General features: G+C 42.4%; 1 protein-coding gene across 1 annotated transcript in view; it reads left to right on the top strand.

Annotated features, from left to right (window-relative positions):
- CCDC148 (coiled-coil domain containing 148) overlaps window positions 1-12898 on the top strand; it is a 58903-nt gene that overhangs the window by 34612 nt on the left and 11393 nt on the right. Inside the window, 1 exon segment of the mRNA XM_032114848.1 lies at window positions 11032-11172. Within this exon segment, the coding sequence (XP_031970739.1) occupies window positions 11032-11172 (141 nt within the window).

The raw sequence follows: 12898 nt of genomic DNA, 5'->3' as shown, positions 1-12898 counted from the left end.
ATTTGAGTCACTTTTTTTTCCTTTGTTTCTTTTATTTTTCTTCTGCACAAGAAGTAACAAGCTGATTTTGGAGTACTTTGTTGTTTCCACATAGTTTAAGATTCTCACAGATGCACTGAACAGTGTCTGAAAGTTTTTTGGATTCTGACCTCCTGTTTCCAGGAACTGTTTGAAACTTAAACCTATTAGAACGACACTTTTCAAGGGTGGCCTTCAAAGGGATCTCTGTTAAAATGTTGAATGTTTGAACAAAACCAACTCACCTGTTCCCCAGAAAAGAGGAATGAAAAAGGAACATTTCTTTCATTAAAGAAGGATATCATTGTGACCTTGTTTTGATCAGCTCCACAACTGAAAGGGCTGGAAGACGGAAACTGAGATTGGGCACAGAGCTCACTCATTTTCAGAGAAATGATTCTCAGCGTATCCATGGCTTCTGTTTTGGTTTGATGGGGATATGCATTTGAAAACTCATAGTTTGCCCAGTTATAGTTCATTTTACAGATTTTTCTTTCCACACTTCTGAACTTTACAGCTACAGAGTGTTGGACATGGAAAGCAGCTGCTGGCAAATAAAAGGGAACTCAGTCCCTTTTATTATATCCATTAATATTATATTATATTATATATATCAGTGAGCTAATTTACACAGGGAAAACCCATCCCAACAGGGATCTGTAAGATGGGTGAAAAGTGAATCTATCTATTGAGGGAAAGAGTGTGGAACTGGAAATCGGGGATTAGGGCTGTTCTTCCACCTTTTCTTTTTGGCTATTGATTGACTTAACATTCTGCATTTCAGTAAGTTTCACATCAGGAGATCTTACTTGTATCCCTTCGCCAGAGGGGCAGTGTAGTTGCTATGATGATTTACCTGTGGGTAAAACCTAGATATGCTTGTGAGGAGGTTGTATCTGACAGAGAGGGACAGAGATCTCCTTCATTACAGCAGCAGGTTTCAGAGAGCTGCAGCATTTGTGTGCGTGTTGATCCCATGTGTGAACAGAAGTGATGGCACGCACACGGAAAGAAATGTAATATCTGACAGGTTGTGCACTGGTTTAGTTACTGCAGTAACCACACCATATCACCCAACTTTTATATAGTTCTCTTCCTCTGTCAACGACAAACCAAAGGTGCAGCAAACTCACTAAAGAGTACATGATTTAAAGCTGTTTTAAATGCACTAGAAGCACCTACGCCATTGATGACACTCTAGGCCTTGTGACTGATAGGAGGGATAATTAAAAAGTAAAGCAGCAGAGAAGTTAAATTAATATTTGTATCAGCTTTTACTTGGGGAAAGGGCTTTCAAATTTTTATTCCATGTTCCATCTCATGGAAGATCAATGCGTGTCCTTAACAAAAATCAGAGTCCCTAAGGAGGAATTTTGGAACAAATCAAGAAGCTCAGGTAAAATAAATCATGAGAACCATATGGTAGTCATCTGAAGGAAATAAAGTGTGAAATGGATAAGGCTGGAGATGATACACTGTACATTCTTAAAGAGGAAATGTGCCTGGTAAATATCTTTAACACCCCTGTTTGCTATGGGAAAGTAAACAAAACAAACCCTGAGGGGTTACACTTTGATGAGTGATCAAGAGTCACTCAGATCTGGTGTGCTTTGTGCTGTGCGAATCTGATCCCTCCAGAGTTCTGGAGCAGACACTGTGTAAAACAAATTCTGTGTAAAATTCCTTTTTCTAAGCAACACAGAGAAGCAAATTTTTCCACGTCTCAAGGTAGGTAAGGCATGAAGTGAGGAGTGATCTTTTCAGAGGATTAGGAGGTGCTGCCTCACAGCTGGGGTTTGAAGTACTTGCTGTATTACATCACAAATTCAGTTGACATGTGCATGCATTCCAAACATTATTTTTCTATTGAATCTATCTTAAACTATTTGTATTCTGGTACTTTCCATCTTCTCATAAAACAATTTTTTAAAAAGACCCAAGGGAAGACCTACAACAGCAGACATTAGGACAGTTGGATCTCCTGTGTGTGCTGCCAAGGGGGGGCTTTTTCTTCCTCAGCACAAAGCTGTGTGCCTGCTTGCCTTTAAATCTCATCTCTCCCTCGTTTTGTGGTCTAGGATTAATCCCCACTCCAACGCTAAAATCTCTTGCAACACATTGTGAATTTTGGGAGAGCGGCTCTTGCATTTCTTATCCTGGCAGAAACTAAGACAAATTAATTTCAAAAAGAAAAGCCTTAGGTGGAATTAACAGGGGCATTGCAAATTGTATAAAGCATCTTACAGACTGCTTACCTGCTCCTTTCCAGTATTGTAAGAAAGGATGTGACAGTAAACTCAGGGGAAAAAAACGTTTCCCTATTGAGCATGTAGTCAAGTCATTGATTTAAATGCTGTGACTATCAGAGGAGATTAACATTGAAGTATTACAACTGAATGTTAAAAAAATCCGCAGAGGTATCACATCTAGTGCTTTGACTATAATCGGATCATTTCGAAGGAAACTTTTTAAGAGAATAAATATTTGAATAGTGAGCTGCTTCTGAAAAAGAAAACCATTTTTTAAAGTGTTGTCTATTCACCACTGAGTTGACCCATTCATTTGTTGGACATAAAAAATACAAGGAAGTTATAATAGCCTAAATTTTAGATATAGCTACTCATGTTTGTGGTGAACTGAAGAGCTGTAGGATGCTATAGTATTTCTCCAAAATGGATGTGAGCAAGTGTCTAAGACTCTAACATTCATCAAAGATGAGCAAGGTCTGACTCAGTAGTAAGTTTTTAATCCAAATGTACTAAACTTGGATTTAATAGTCTGGGGTCAGCACAGTATTGACATATTGTGTATTTTGGGTCAGATAGAGCTGAAAGTTACTGGAGACTTCAGACCACCACCTGTTAATACCACACTAGGTTGTTGTTGACAACATGAGGATGTTGATATCTGCAGTGTCAGAACTTCACATGTGGCTGTGTGGTCTCAGGACTCTGTCCAGTAACACAGACTAGTTCTCTGCTGGGACAGGAGAGCTCAGTTGTGTTCCCAGGGAGAGGCAGCATCCTTCTCTCTGCTGACCAGCTGTTTGAGTAGTTGCTGCCCTATAGCCCCTGTCATGGGGAGGTTGGGGGTTTCTGTTTACTACTAGGTGTTCACATGGGTTTTGAATGCTGTGAATATAATGGACCCCAGAATTTTATGCGTTGAACCACAGAGCACAGGCAGCAGGACATCTCTGGGCCTCTGCCATCAGCTTCTGAAAAAAACATGTGAACAGAAATGGTTCTTGCTGAGTGGTGCTGCTTGATGGGGATATGCAATATGGAGCCCCTGTGCAAATCTGAACTTCTCCCACCTCCTTCTGCAGTCCCTGACATATTGGCTATTTAAAACCTTTGTGGCAGTTCGGAGGTTACTGACACCTGAGAAAAGAAAAATGGTACATACCATGCTCATAAAAAAGCACTCTCTAAATTTAAAAAATGATGGCTTTTTCATATTGTTTGGTCAAACTCTCCCTGTCCTGTAATATTTCAGGCTCCAGAGAACTGTTCTTAATATACACTTTAATTTTTTCCCTTCTATAAGCTCTAGTATTCACACCCTGAGGCACCCATCTCATTAGCTTTCCATTTAGGAATACATACATATACTTCTTATTCTTACTGTATGTCCAGGAATAACACTGTTAATATTTTATGTCAGTGTGTGGTGGCTTTGAATAGTGCAAGTCTTTTTTTATTATTATCAGTTGGTACAATTACACATCACAGTAGCAGGTCTCCTATACATCCCGGTTTCCTTGGCAATGTCAGCTTTGTTGGGGCACAGTTTGCTTGTGACTTCTAACATCTTGGCAAGCAAGTGACTACCTGGAGATGTAGAAATCTGCAAGGTGCCCCTTGCGCAGCGCAGAACCTCACCGGTGCCTGTGCTGGGAGTGCTGCGTGTCTACAGCTGCTGGAGCTCCTGCACCAGCATCTGCTACCAGCAGGTCCAGTGGCTCCCAAATCCCGTATTTTCCGTGCATGCCCAAACCCTGTATGTGTATCCAGCATTGCTGCCTGCGACTGTTGGGGCTGTGCGGATCCTGGCAGGGTCGTGCTTTGTCCAGGACCAGCTGCAGCATCTCTGTCCTGCAGATGTGAATGGGTACAGCATCCATCCCTTACCTTCTCTCTCATCCTGGCAGGCAGTGAAGAGTTTGAGTAGTTGAACTAGAGTTTGTATTGAGAAACTGTGGATAAATGCAAGTATGTTTGAAAAAACCTCTTTTTTTTCCAAAAGAAATGCACGACTTTTTAGTAGTCATTGAATAGACATTTCCATGCAGTTAGTGACTTAGAAAAATTGGTTAGCTTTGTGACACAGACTTCTATAGTCCTGTTTAATTTGTAAAATACTTAAATTCAAGGGATTTATTATCTCATTAACCCAAGTGGAATTTATGTGCTTCTATTACTCTTGAGAGAAATTGAGTGAATCCTTACTCTTCTATGGAAAACTGGGTCTTTACTTTTTTTTTTCTTCTACATTTCCCTCCTCGTTTCTTAAAAAAATTTTCTTTTTTTGTGTACCTCAGAATCGCAGGGAGTTGCTCAGGCAGGAGACACAGATCAGCATGTGCTGCTTTCATCTGAAGTATGAATGACTGAGCTATCTTGCAAGTGAAGAGACCACACTGCTGGCAATGAACGTCACCTTTTAATGAGTTTTGCATGTTAATCTTGTAGTGATCTCAGTTTGGCCAGTTCTAGGGGAGATAGAAAGCTATGGCCTTGTGTGGGGAAATAAAAAGCTTGCCAAATTAAAAAAAATCATCTTCCTTGTTAGATGATGGGTCCGTTAGGAACTGAACTGAAAGCAATATCCTTACTGAAGGGCTGGTGTTGCAATCCTGTTATTTCTTTAGCACATAACTTCTTATCACTTAATCACGTTTTACATCTGCTTTGCTTTTTTCTGTTTTTCAGAACAGGCTAGAAAGGCATAGCTCTAAAAGGGCCTTTTCTCTATAAACAGAATTCCTTTAGTCACCAACTTGTTCTGAGGCTGCAGCCCTTATTTTAAAAATGTGAAGGAAAAATGTCATAGTTGACGTGGTTTTAAATCCAAATTTGCAATTGAGAGACCTTTTTTCCCCCCTCTGTGCCGTGTGGCTTCCATCTGGAAGAATCAAGAGGTATCTCTGACTTGCCATAAATGGGATAACTCTCATTCTATATTCAGCAAGACCCTGAGCAGAGGAGATGGTGATGATGCAGGGAGGCTGGGAAGGAGGGGAGAGGGTTAGAGCTGGTTTGGGCAGCAGATCACTGTGGTTATCTGAGCATGCAGGTTTCTCAATGTAGTTTTGGACTCTACTGGTTCCCAGCTTTCTCTCTCTCTCTCTCCATTGTGCTCCATGTGAGCACAATGTAAGCAGCTGTAGGAAAGTCTGAGATGACTGAAGAGTGCTGTGGGAGGGCAGCTGATGCTGTGTCTTGTGCAACACGGAGCTCATCCTTCCCAGAGCTTATTTCATGGTTCTCAGTGACTGCTTGGGCTCTGTCTGGACTGACCAAAAAGCTGCTGGACTTGTTCTGTGGTCCAAGGGTACCTTCAGTAGCCTGACAGGGAGCTTTGCCGCCCAATAGCAATTTCATTGGTACTTGTACCAATTTTTGGTGCAGATGAGATGCACAATCTAACACTGAGCTCAGGTAGCCTGTGCTGCCCCACTGTGAAACGTGAAATGGTGCTTCATGACTCTTGCTCACTGGGATTTCCCACCTGCCTTGTACAACAGCCTGTGGGACAAACGTGGGGAGACACATTGTGTGGTGTTTTTTTATGCATGGGATTTTTTAAATGCTGAATTCCTTAATAGTGTTTGAATCTCTTGTTGTCTCATAATCCAATTTTGCTGTTTGTGACCATGCAGCCCTGACCTGCAGTTGTTGTGCTCCTGTGACCCCACCATGAACAGGCTGGTTCTGTTCTGACGTGGGCTTTCATGGCTGGCCAAATTTTGTAGTTCTTCTTTTGCCATGTAGAATCTTCACTTGTGAAGTTATTTTTCTTGAAGAGACCTGCTAATTTTTTTCCCAGGGATTCTTAGAATCAGTTGTGAACAGTCTGAAGAAGAAAAAGCAACTTGCAAACCATAAGAAAAATAAGGAAAGATGAGCAGATGTGTTTCAGAGATTAATAAAACTCTGGGAGATTCTAGAAGGGTATTTAGATTGTGTCATTTTATAAGGTTGAAAAAGCGAGCTAGAAAACATCAGAGTGGGGATCTCAGAGGATTTTCCTTTTATGCCTCCAGTTATGACAAACAGTACTGGCTTTATCGCGCAATTATTTGGAATTTTTGCTTAGAATTTGGATTCTAGAAGCTTAGCGTGTCTGTGTGGCACACAGTGATCTGAGCTCTGGGTAGTCATTTGTGGCACTGTTCCTCCCAGGATTTTACGTCCTATTGGTTCCTAGTGCACATTTTCTTCCGTTTCCAAAGGCTGATGTTGCTCCCTGCTCGACCTTTGGCGTGCAGACCCTCCTCACTCCAGGCACCTGCCCTGTGCTCCGGTGTACCCAGCTAAGGAGCTTGATGCCACCTCTTGTGTCACCATAGGCAGCTTCAAGGTTTGTTTATAATAAATAAGTCATTGCTGCTTGAGGAGAAAACCTTACATGGTGCTGTGTTACCATGTGCTAATTTAATGGGAGTTCCCAAGGAAAGACTCTCAAAAATTGTTCTGTCTTTAAAAGCATTAAGTGAATGATCAATGCATTATTACTATTCAGATGTTAGAGTGAAAGAACTAATTTATTATTTTAATTAGTTTGTAGTGTACTTTATATTATTTAATATGCAATATTGAAATAATGAACTGAAAAAGGGTGTGTATGCATTCTGTTCAGCACAGCAATTTAATAATTTACTTGACAAAACCTCCTCTAATAATACATTAACTGTGAAATGTACTTGAAATGCCAATTGTAATTAAAAACTTTCAGAACTTAATGTTGGCAGTGCTTGTACTGCTAAAATGAAAACTGTTTTGTGGAACAGGCAATGGGGGAGCCAGGTTTCAGTGTATTTTCAATATTAGTTTAACTACTAGGATTTTTTTTAATAATTAAATAAAACATTTACTGTTGGCACAGTAAAATATACCCTTCTGATTTTTGAACTCGTAGGAATGGAAGAATGCAATCAAGACCACGTTAATTTTTTTTGTGCAGTCTGTGGTCCCAGATTGCTGCTGTAGTGAAGCAGAATTATTGTTTGGGAGGTTTTTTGTTCTCCAGACCTGTACTATCCTGCCTCTGGAGATAAAAGCCTGATGAATGCAGCAGGCTTTCTTGGCATGCTTCAATTGTAGGAATGCTGGCAATTCAGCATCAGGTGGTCACTTTTGAACAGCAGAACGCTAAAAGCCAGGAAGTGCACTCTGCAGAGATTCCTCAGCGCTTCTGCTCCGTGCCCTGCCTGCCCAGCAGCGCTTGGCAGCAGTGCCAGAGGCTCTCGGGCACGAGCGGCTCCGCCTGTGCCGCGTGCGGGACCGCGCAGTGCCGGGAAACGAGGGCTGTCCACTCTGTCCTTTGGCACCACGAGTGCTAGTCCAGCTCCTCATTTTTTAACCTTTGACCACATGGACAGGACTGGTTTGGGAGTCTCTCCTGCCACTTCCTGTGGATGTAGATATCAGGAGGTGTTCCCCTGCTTGGCCCACAGGGAGTTGAGGCTGTGAGACTAGAACTGCTCTCTAGCACAGAGGATTTTAATGTTTAAATGTTGTTTAAAAAGGGAAACATACTGGTATTTGAATCACCTGGTTAATGTCTAATTTTTGTTACTTCTTACACTTCACTCTACCTCTGCTCTGTTAAGAACATTTTATCCTATATGATTTCAACTGTTCTTGTGGGAAAAGCTATGGCATAAGGCCAGCCTACAGAATCACAATCACATTTTGTACGTATTTTGCAAGCATTGCTTTTCTGGCTTTTACCAATGTTCCTTTCTTTGTTTTATTTTGGGGTATTTTGTTTGTTTTTGTTGTTGTTGCAATTATTTCCTTTTTTTGTCACAATTATAAATTGTTTTTAAAGAAAATTATTCTTCTTTTGCCCTAATGAAAAGGCATGGATTAGACAAACGTGGGAGGGAGCAGGGATAATCTAAACTAATTTCATATGCTGGATACAGAAAATAATAACTGGGTATTGTGAACAAGTATGGTACAGTAAAACTCTCCTCTGGTAGCCTTGTTACCCATTTTCCTGATTGGCATTGGGCTCATACATTTAAAATCCTAACTAAAAAATGAAAAAGTAGATTAAAAATTGAAATTTAAAAAATGGAAAGCATGTTCTACCCCCTGAGTAAATGTGTGTGTTAGTAGTGATTTAGGGCAGAGTAGGGAGCATTGTAGGAGTGGAGATACACACCGAGTTATTGGCCTATCACTTCTGTCTGGGGAACACTGTTCTGTGATTAATGCTTTGTCAGCTGAGTGAAGTTCTGAATTTGATGCTTGGTTATGCTAATTTGTTTGTGCATAACCTGTGAAAAGCCTAGATTGTGCCCCAATATTGATTTCTGACTTGGATCAAAAGGCTGTAACAGAAGAGCTACATGGAAACAACCAGAGAAGGTGATCGTGGCATGTCACAAGGCTGGGATGTCACATATGCCATGCAAACTGCTGCTAATAAGAATGGATTAATAAGGGGGCTTGAGATGATTTCAGGACAGATTAGTGTCTGTGTCTGCTCACTGCTTCAGTGTGGTTTGCTTCCTTCACTCAGTTGTCACCATCCCAGACTCCCTGCCGGGTTCGGTCCGTTCTCCACGGCCATTTCCAGGCAGTGGTTCCCCTGAAGTATCAGGGGAATGCAACTTTTGTTGAGACCAATTTAATGGCCTCGCCATACTAATGACTGCAATCAAACGACCAAACAAGTCCCTGGTTAACAGCTAAATTAATATCCAGAGAAGACCACTAGAGGATCAGGAGAGTTCTCAGACATGGAGGGAACTGTAGCTGCACCATGAACTGCGCCTGACGGCATCAACCTCAGTACTGGAGAGCATTTGAAAGGAGAAGCAGGATGTAGGAAAATCCAACCTTAAAAAAAGCAATTTTTTTGTTACATAATCTGACTGTTACCTCATATCAGTTGAGAAAATCTGTGATGTTATTACAGAAGTGTAAAGCTCCTTCAAATGCTCCTGCAGCTTATCCCAGCTCCAATCTGAGTATGCTTTTAGCAGATTTCATTCAGTGTTTGCTTGTTGTTGGATTTAAATCTTTCTATATATGGTTTTGCTTTGGTCTGTTTCAAAAGAAAGGTAGAAAGGATTGCATGTCCTTCTAACTCATTTTCAAAGCATTTGTCTTTGAGTTCATTAGCGTGGCAAGTGAAGGGTAACTGAAACAATGTAGCATTTTATTTTAGAGTCTTAAACTGCGTGAGCAGGCTGCTGGCAAAATTGCTGCATGAAGCTTTCAATTCAGACAGCCCTGGTGTTACAAGTTTCAAGTGTGTGGGAAGCTTAATTGGGGTGTTGCAGATGAGGCTGAAGGTACCTCTCCAGACCCCGAGGTCACCCCCTGCCCAAGCAGGGTCAGGTACAGCTGGTGACCCAGGACCATGTTGAATCCACGTTTAAACAGCTCCACAGCCTCCCTGGCCAACATGTTCTAGTGTTCATCCAGCCTCTCAGTAGGGAAGTGATGAATGGATTGGAATTTCAGGTGTTTCAGTCTGTGCCTGTTGTTTCCCCTCCTGTCACTGGGCACATCTGGAAGAGCCTGGCTCTGTCCTCTTTGCACCCTCTGCATTTTCAGGTTATTTTCATGTTATTACTTTGCCTGCATTCCATGAGAAGTCACAACATTGTTCAATGTATTGCAAAGAACAAAGTATAATTGTTATTTTAGCAAGAAGCAGGGCAAGCACGGCATCGTTCAGAGATGCAGCTCTCTGAGAACCTTGGACCATGGGGAGTGCTGGATTTCTAAACAGAACATCTTTTATAAGCACAAACCAGAGGAGTTAATAATCTGCACACACAGCCAGTGAAATGCAGTAGAGGTGGAAAAACAATAAGCATTTTCATATCTTTGTATTAAAGCACTAGAAAGCCAGCTGAAAAATGGCTGCAATGCTTGTTCCTTAGAAGAATGCAGAGTTCTGTTAGTGCTTGACAAAACCATTACAAAAAGAGCTGGCAGGCCAACAAAAAGGAGACATCATTAATCCTGTTGAAACCAGCGTGAAACAGATGAGCACACAACTGCTTTTGACAGCACAGAGGTAAATTGGGGCCCACGCTGGCTGGGGACGCCGGAGATGAGTCACTGCCCATGGCCAGGTACAGGGACAAGTTGTCTTCTTTAACCAACACAGCCAGGATCGTGTCAGGAATGGATTTTTGGCACGCTGGGCTGGCTGGTCCATCCCACCCCCAAGAATTTTCGTTAGGAAGTGTGGCAGGCCCTGCAGCAAGGGGTGTGGGGGAGCAGGAGCCTGTCCTGCTCTGCCAGGCAGCTGCTGCCTCTCTTCCCACAGAGGAGTGGGATGTCAGGCATGCAGGACCCCCACAGGGTCTGAGCAGGGGCTGGGGTCCTGGACTGGGCTGCACCATCTGTAAGCTGACAGAAGGTGAAGTCGCCGTCACTGGAGTGAGCCCTGGTTGGAAGCACGGTGCTGTTCCAGAGCTGCCTGTGCTAAAGGCTGCGAATGGACCCTGCTCTGTGACTCTTGGTCTCCATCCCTTCATAGGTTCTACGTGCCGAAGGAAGATGTGAATTTCTAAGATGGTTTTAGCAATTTTGCCTAAAACCTTTTCATATGTGATTTTATTGTGTATTATGCCATCAGTTGGGAACTGCACATGAACATGCAGAAAGATGGTGCTTGCTAAACGATTGTGTTGTTGATAAGATTATAAATCATACTTTGTAAGCAGATTACACGACTTTCCTTCCCAGTCTCATCTTGGCAGGATCAGTGTTACACAGTCTGCTGCAGGACTGTCTCTTCAACTGTTTCTTCCAGGTTCTACAGTGGAAAGCACAGCAGGAAGAAGCTGCTAAACTAGAAGCTGCTGTAGCTGCCACAAGAAAAAAAAAGGAAGATGAGAGAGAAAGGCTACAGAGAGAACAGGAAACCGTTCGTAGAGCTCAGGATAAAGAGAAAGTATGAGAAACTTTTATACATTTTTGCATATATTCATGTGTACCATTGCTTCTAAATCTATAACTGATGTCATAGCACATGTATTCTTGTAAAGTATTATGCATAGATGTAGAGATGGGCAAATGGTTTTGCTCCTGTCCATTTTAGCTCTAAAGCTGCCTGCTCTGACACACCAGTTGTGTTACTCTATTGCATTTCTTAAAAAAAAAAAAGCCTCAGCAAGTCACTGTGTCTGTATGTCACAGAATGAGCACAGAGGCACGGCTGGGTTTGACTCCACAGGTCTGTGCCTTTGAGCAGCATGGCAGCCTCAGGAAGCTCCCAGTGCTGCAGCTGTGTGCTGCAATGCAGCAGAGGAGCCTGATAGCACAGTGCCTGCAGGATAGCACGGGGCTGTGGGGGCACCTCTGGGGGACAGTATTCCCAGTACTTGTGTGCTGACTCCTTGGGAAATGGCTTGGATGCAACTTAATAGAAACTCAGAAATGCACTGTTGTGAATGTAATGCTTTAGAAAATCAAGCTGTGTCACAAGTATTTGTGTTGGCCTTTTTACTTAAGTGATGTGGCAAAAATCCATGTGGTTGTTTCACTGAGATTTTGCCTCTGAGTCCAGTGGCACAGAGAGGGACATGTAGTGAGGGTTTGCTGCTCAGGTCATGAGTAGCTTTGCTGCTGCTTCTCTTTTTTTTCCAGCTTGTTCTGTGTATTTGCCTTTGTACACACAACGTTTGTAGTGGCAGGTGGCTCTGAAACCACAGGCAAAGAAGAGGCTTAGGGAGGCAGTGCTGACCCAACCACCACCAATATTCATTTTATCTGTAAATATTCTGGTTGTGCAAACTTCTCTCTTGCTGTGTGTAATGCCTATATAGAGCAGTCCTCTGCCTATGCACAGATGGAATAGCAGCTGTTTGGGGTCAGCAGTCATATGTTTCATTGGAGTATTTTACATCCTAGATCCTTAAAAGGGCTGCTAACCTTATACTGCAGCTGCTTTTCTGGGGAAAGCAAGCAGAATATTTAAAATACCCACGAGTAGTGTAAAAGGAATGACCACACTACCTACTGTAACCTAGGTAAGGTATGCCCTGCAATTCTAAACCTGGGAATAGGTAAAATGCCATTAATTCTAAATACCAATACTACAGTTGCTCTCTTAGATTGTAGATCAGAAATTTTCCTGTGTACTTAAATACGGAATTTCAAAAATATCTGCTGGTCTCTAATTAGAGTTTATAAGAAAGACTTCAGGCAAAGGGAATACAAAAGGGGAATAATTGCAAAGAGAAAGTTTTATTTCATAAATTTAAGGATTCCAAACATGAAATAAAAGTATTCTAAGAAATACGGTTATAGCCACCCTTGTTTCCTGACCTTCACATGTTGAAAATGCCCTGTATACAGAAATGATTGGCTTAAAGGTTGGGACTCCTGAAACATAAGCACTGATTGGAAGACCTATTTTAGGTGTGAATCACAATTGTGAAAGGTTTCTCTGCACAAAGTCAAACATTCTGTGCAATGTGCTGCACATGGGTTGGGGCAGTCCCAGGCACAAGCACAGACTGGGTGGAGAAGGGATGGGGAGCAGCCTTGGGGAGAAGGAACTGGAGGTGCTGGTGGGTGAGAAGCTGTGTGTGCCCCGGCCACTGGCACCCAGAACCCCCTGTGCCCTGGGCTGATCCCCAGCGTGGGCAGCAGGGATGGGGGGGCCCCTCTGCCCC

Source organism: Corvus moneduloides, chromosome 7, assembly GCF_009650955.1.
Source record: "Corvus moneduloides isolate bCorMon1 chromosome 7, bCorMon1.pri, whole genome shotgun sequence".
NCBI lineage: Eukaryota > Metazoa > Chordata > Aves > Passeriformes > Corvidae > Corvus > Corvus moneduloides.
The sequence above is the reverse complement of the archived record's forward strand: the minus strand, read 5'-3'. Positions and strand labels throughout refer to the sequence as shown.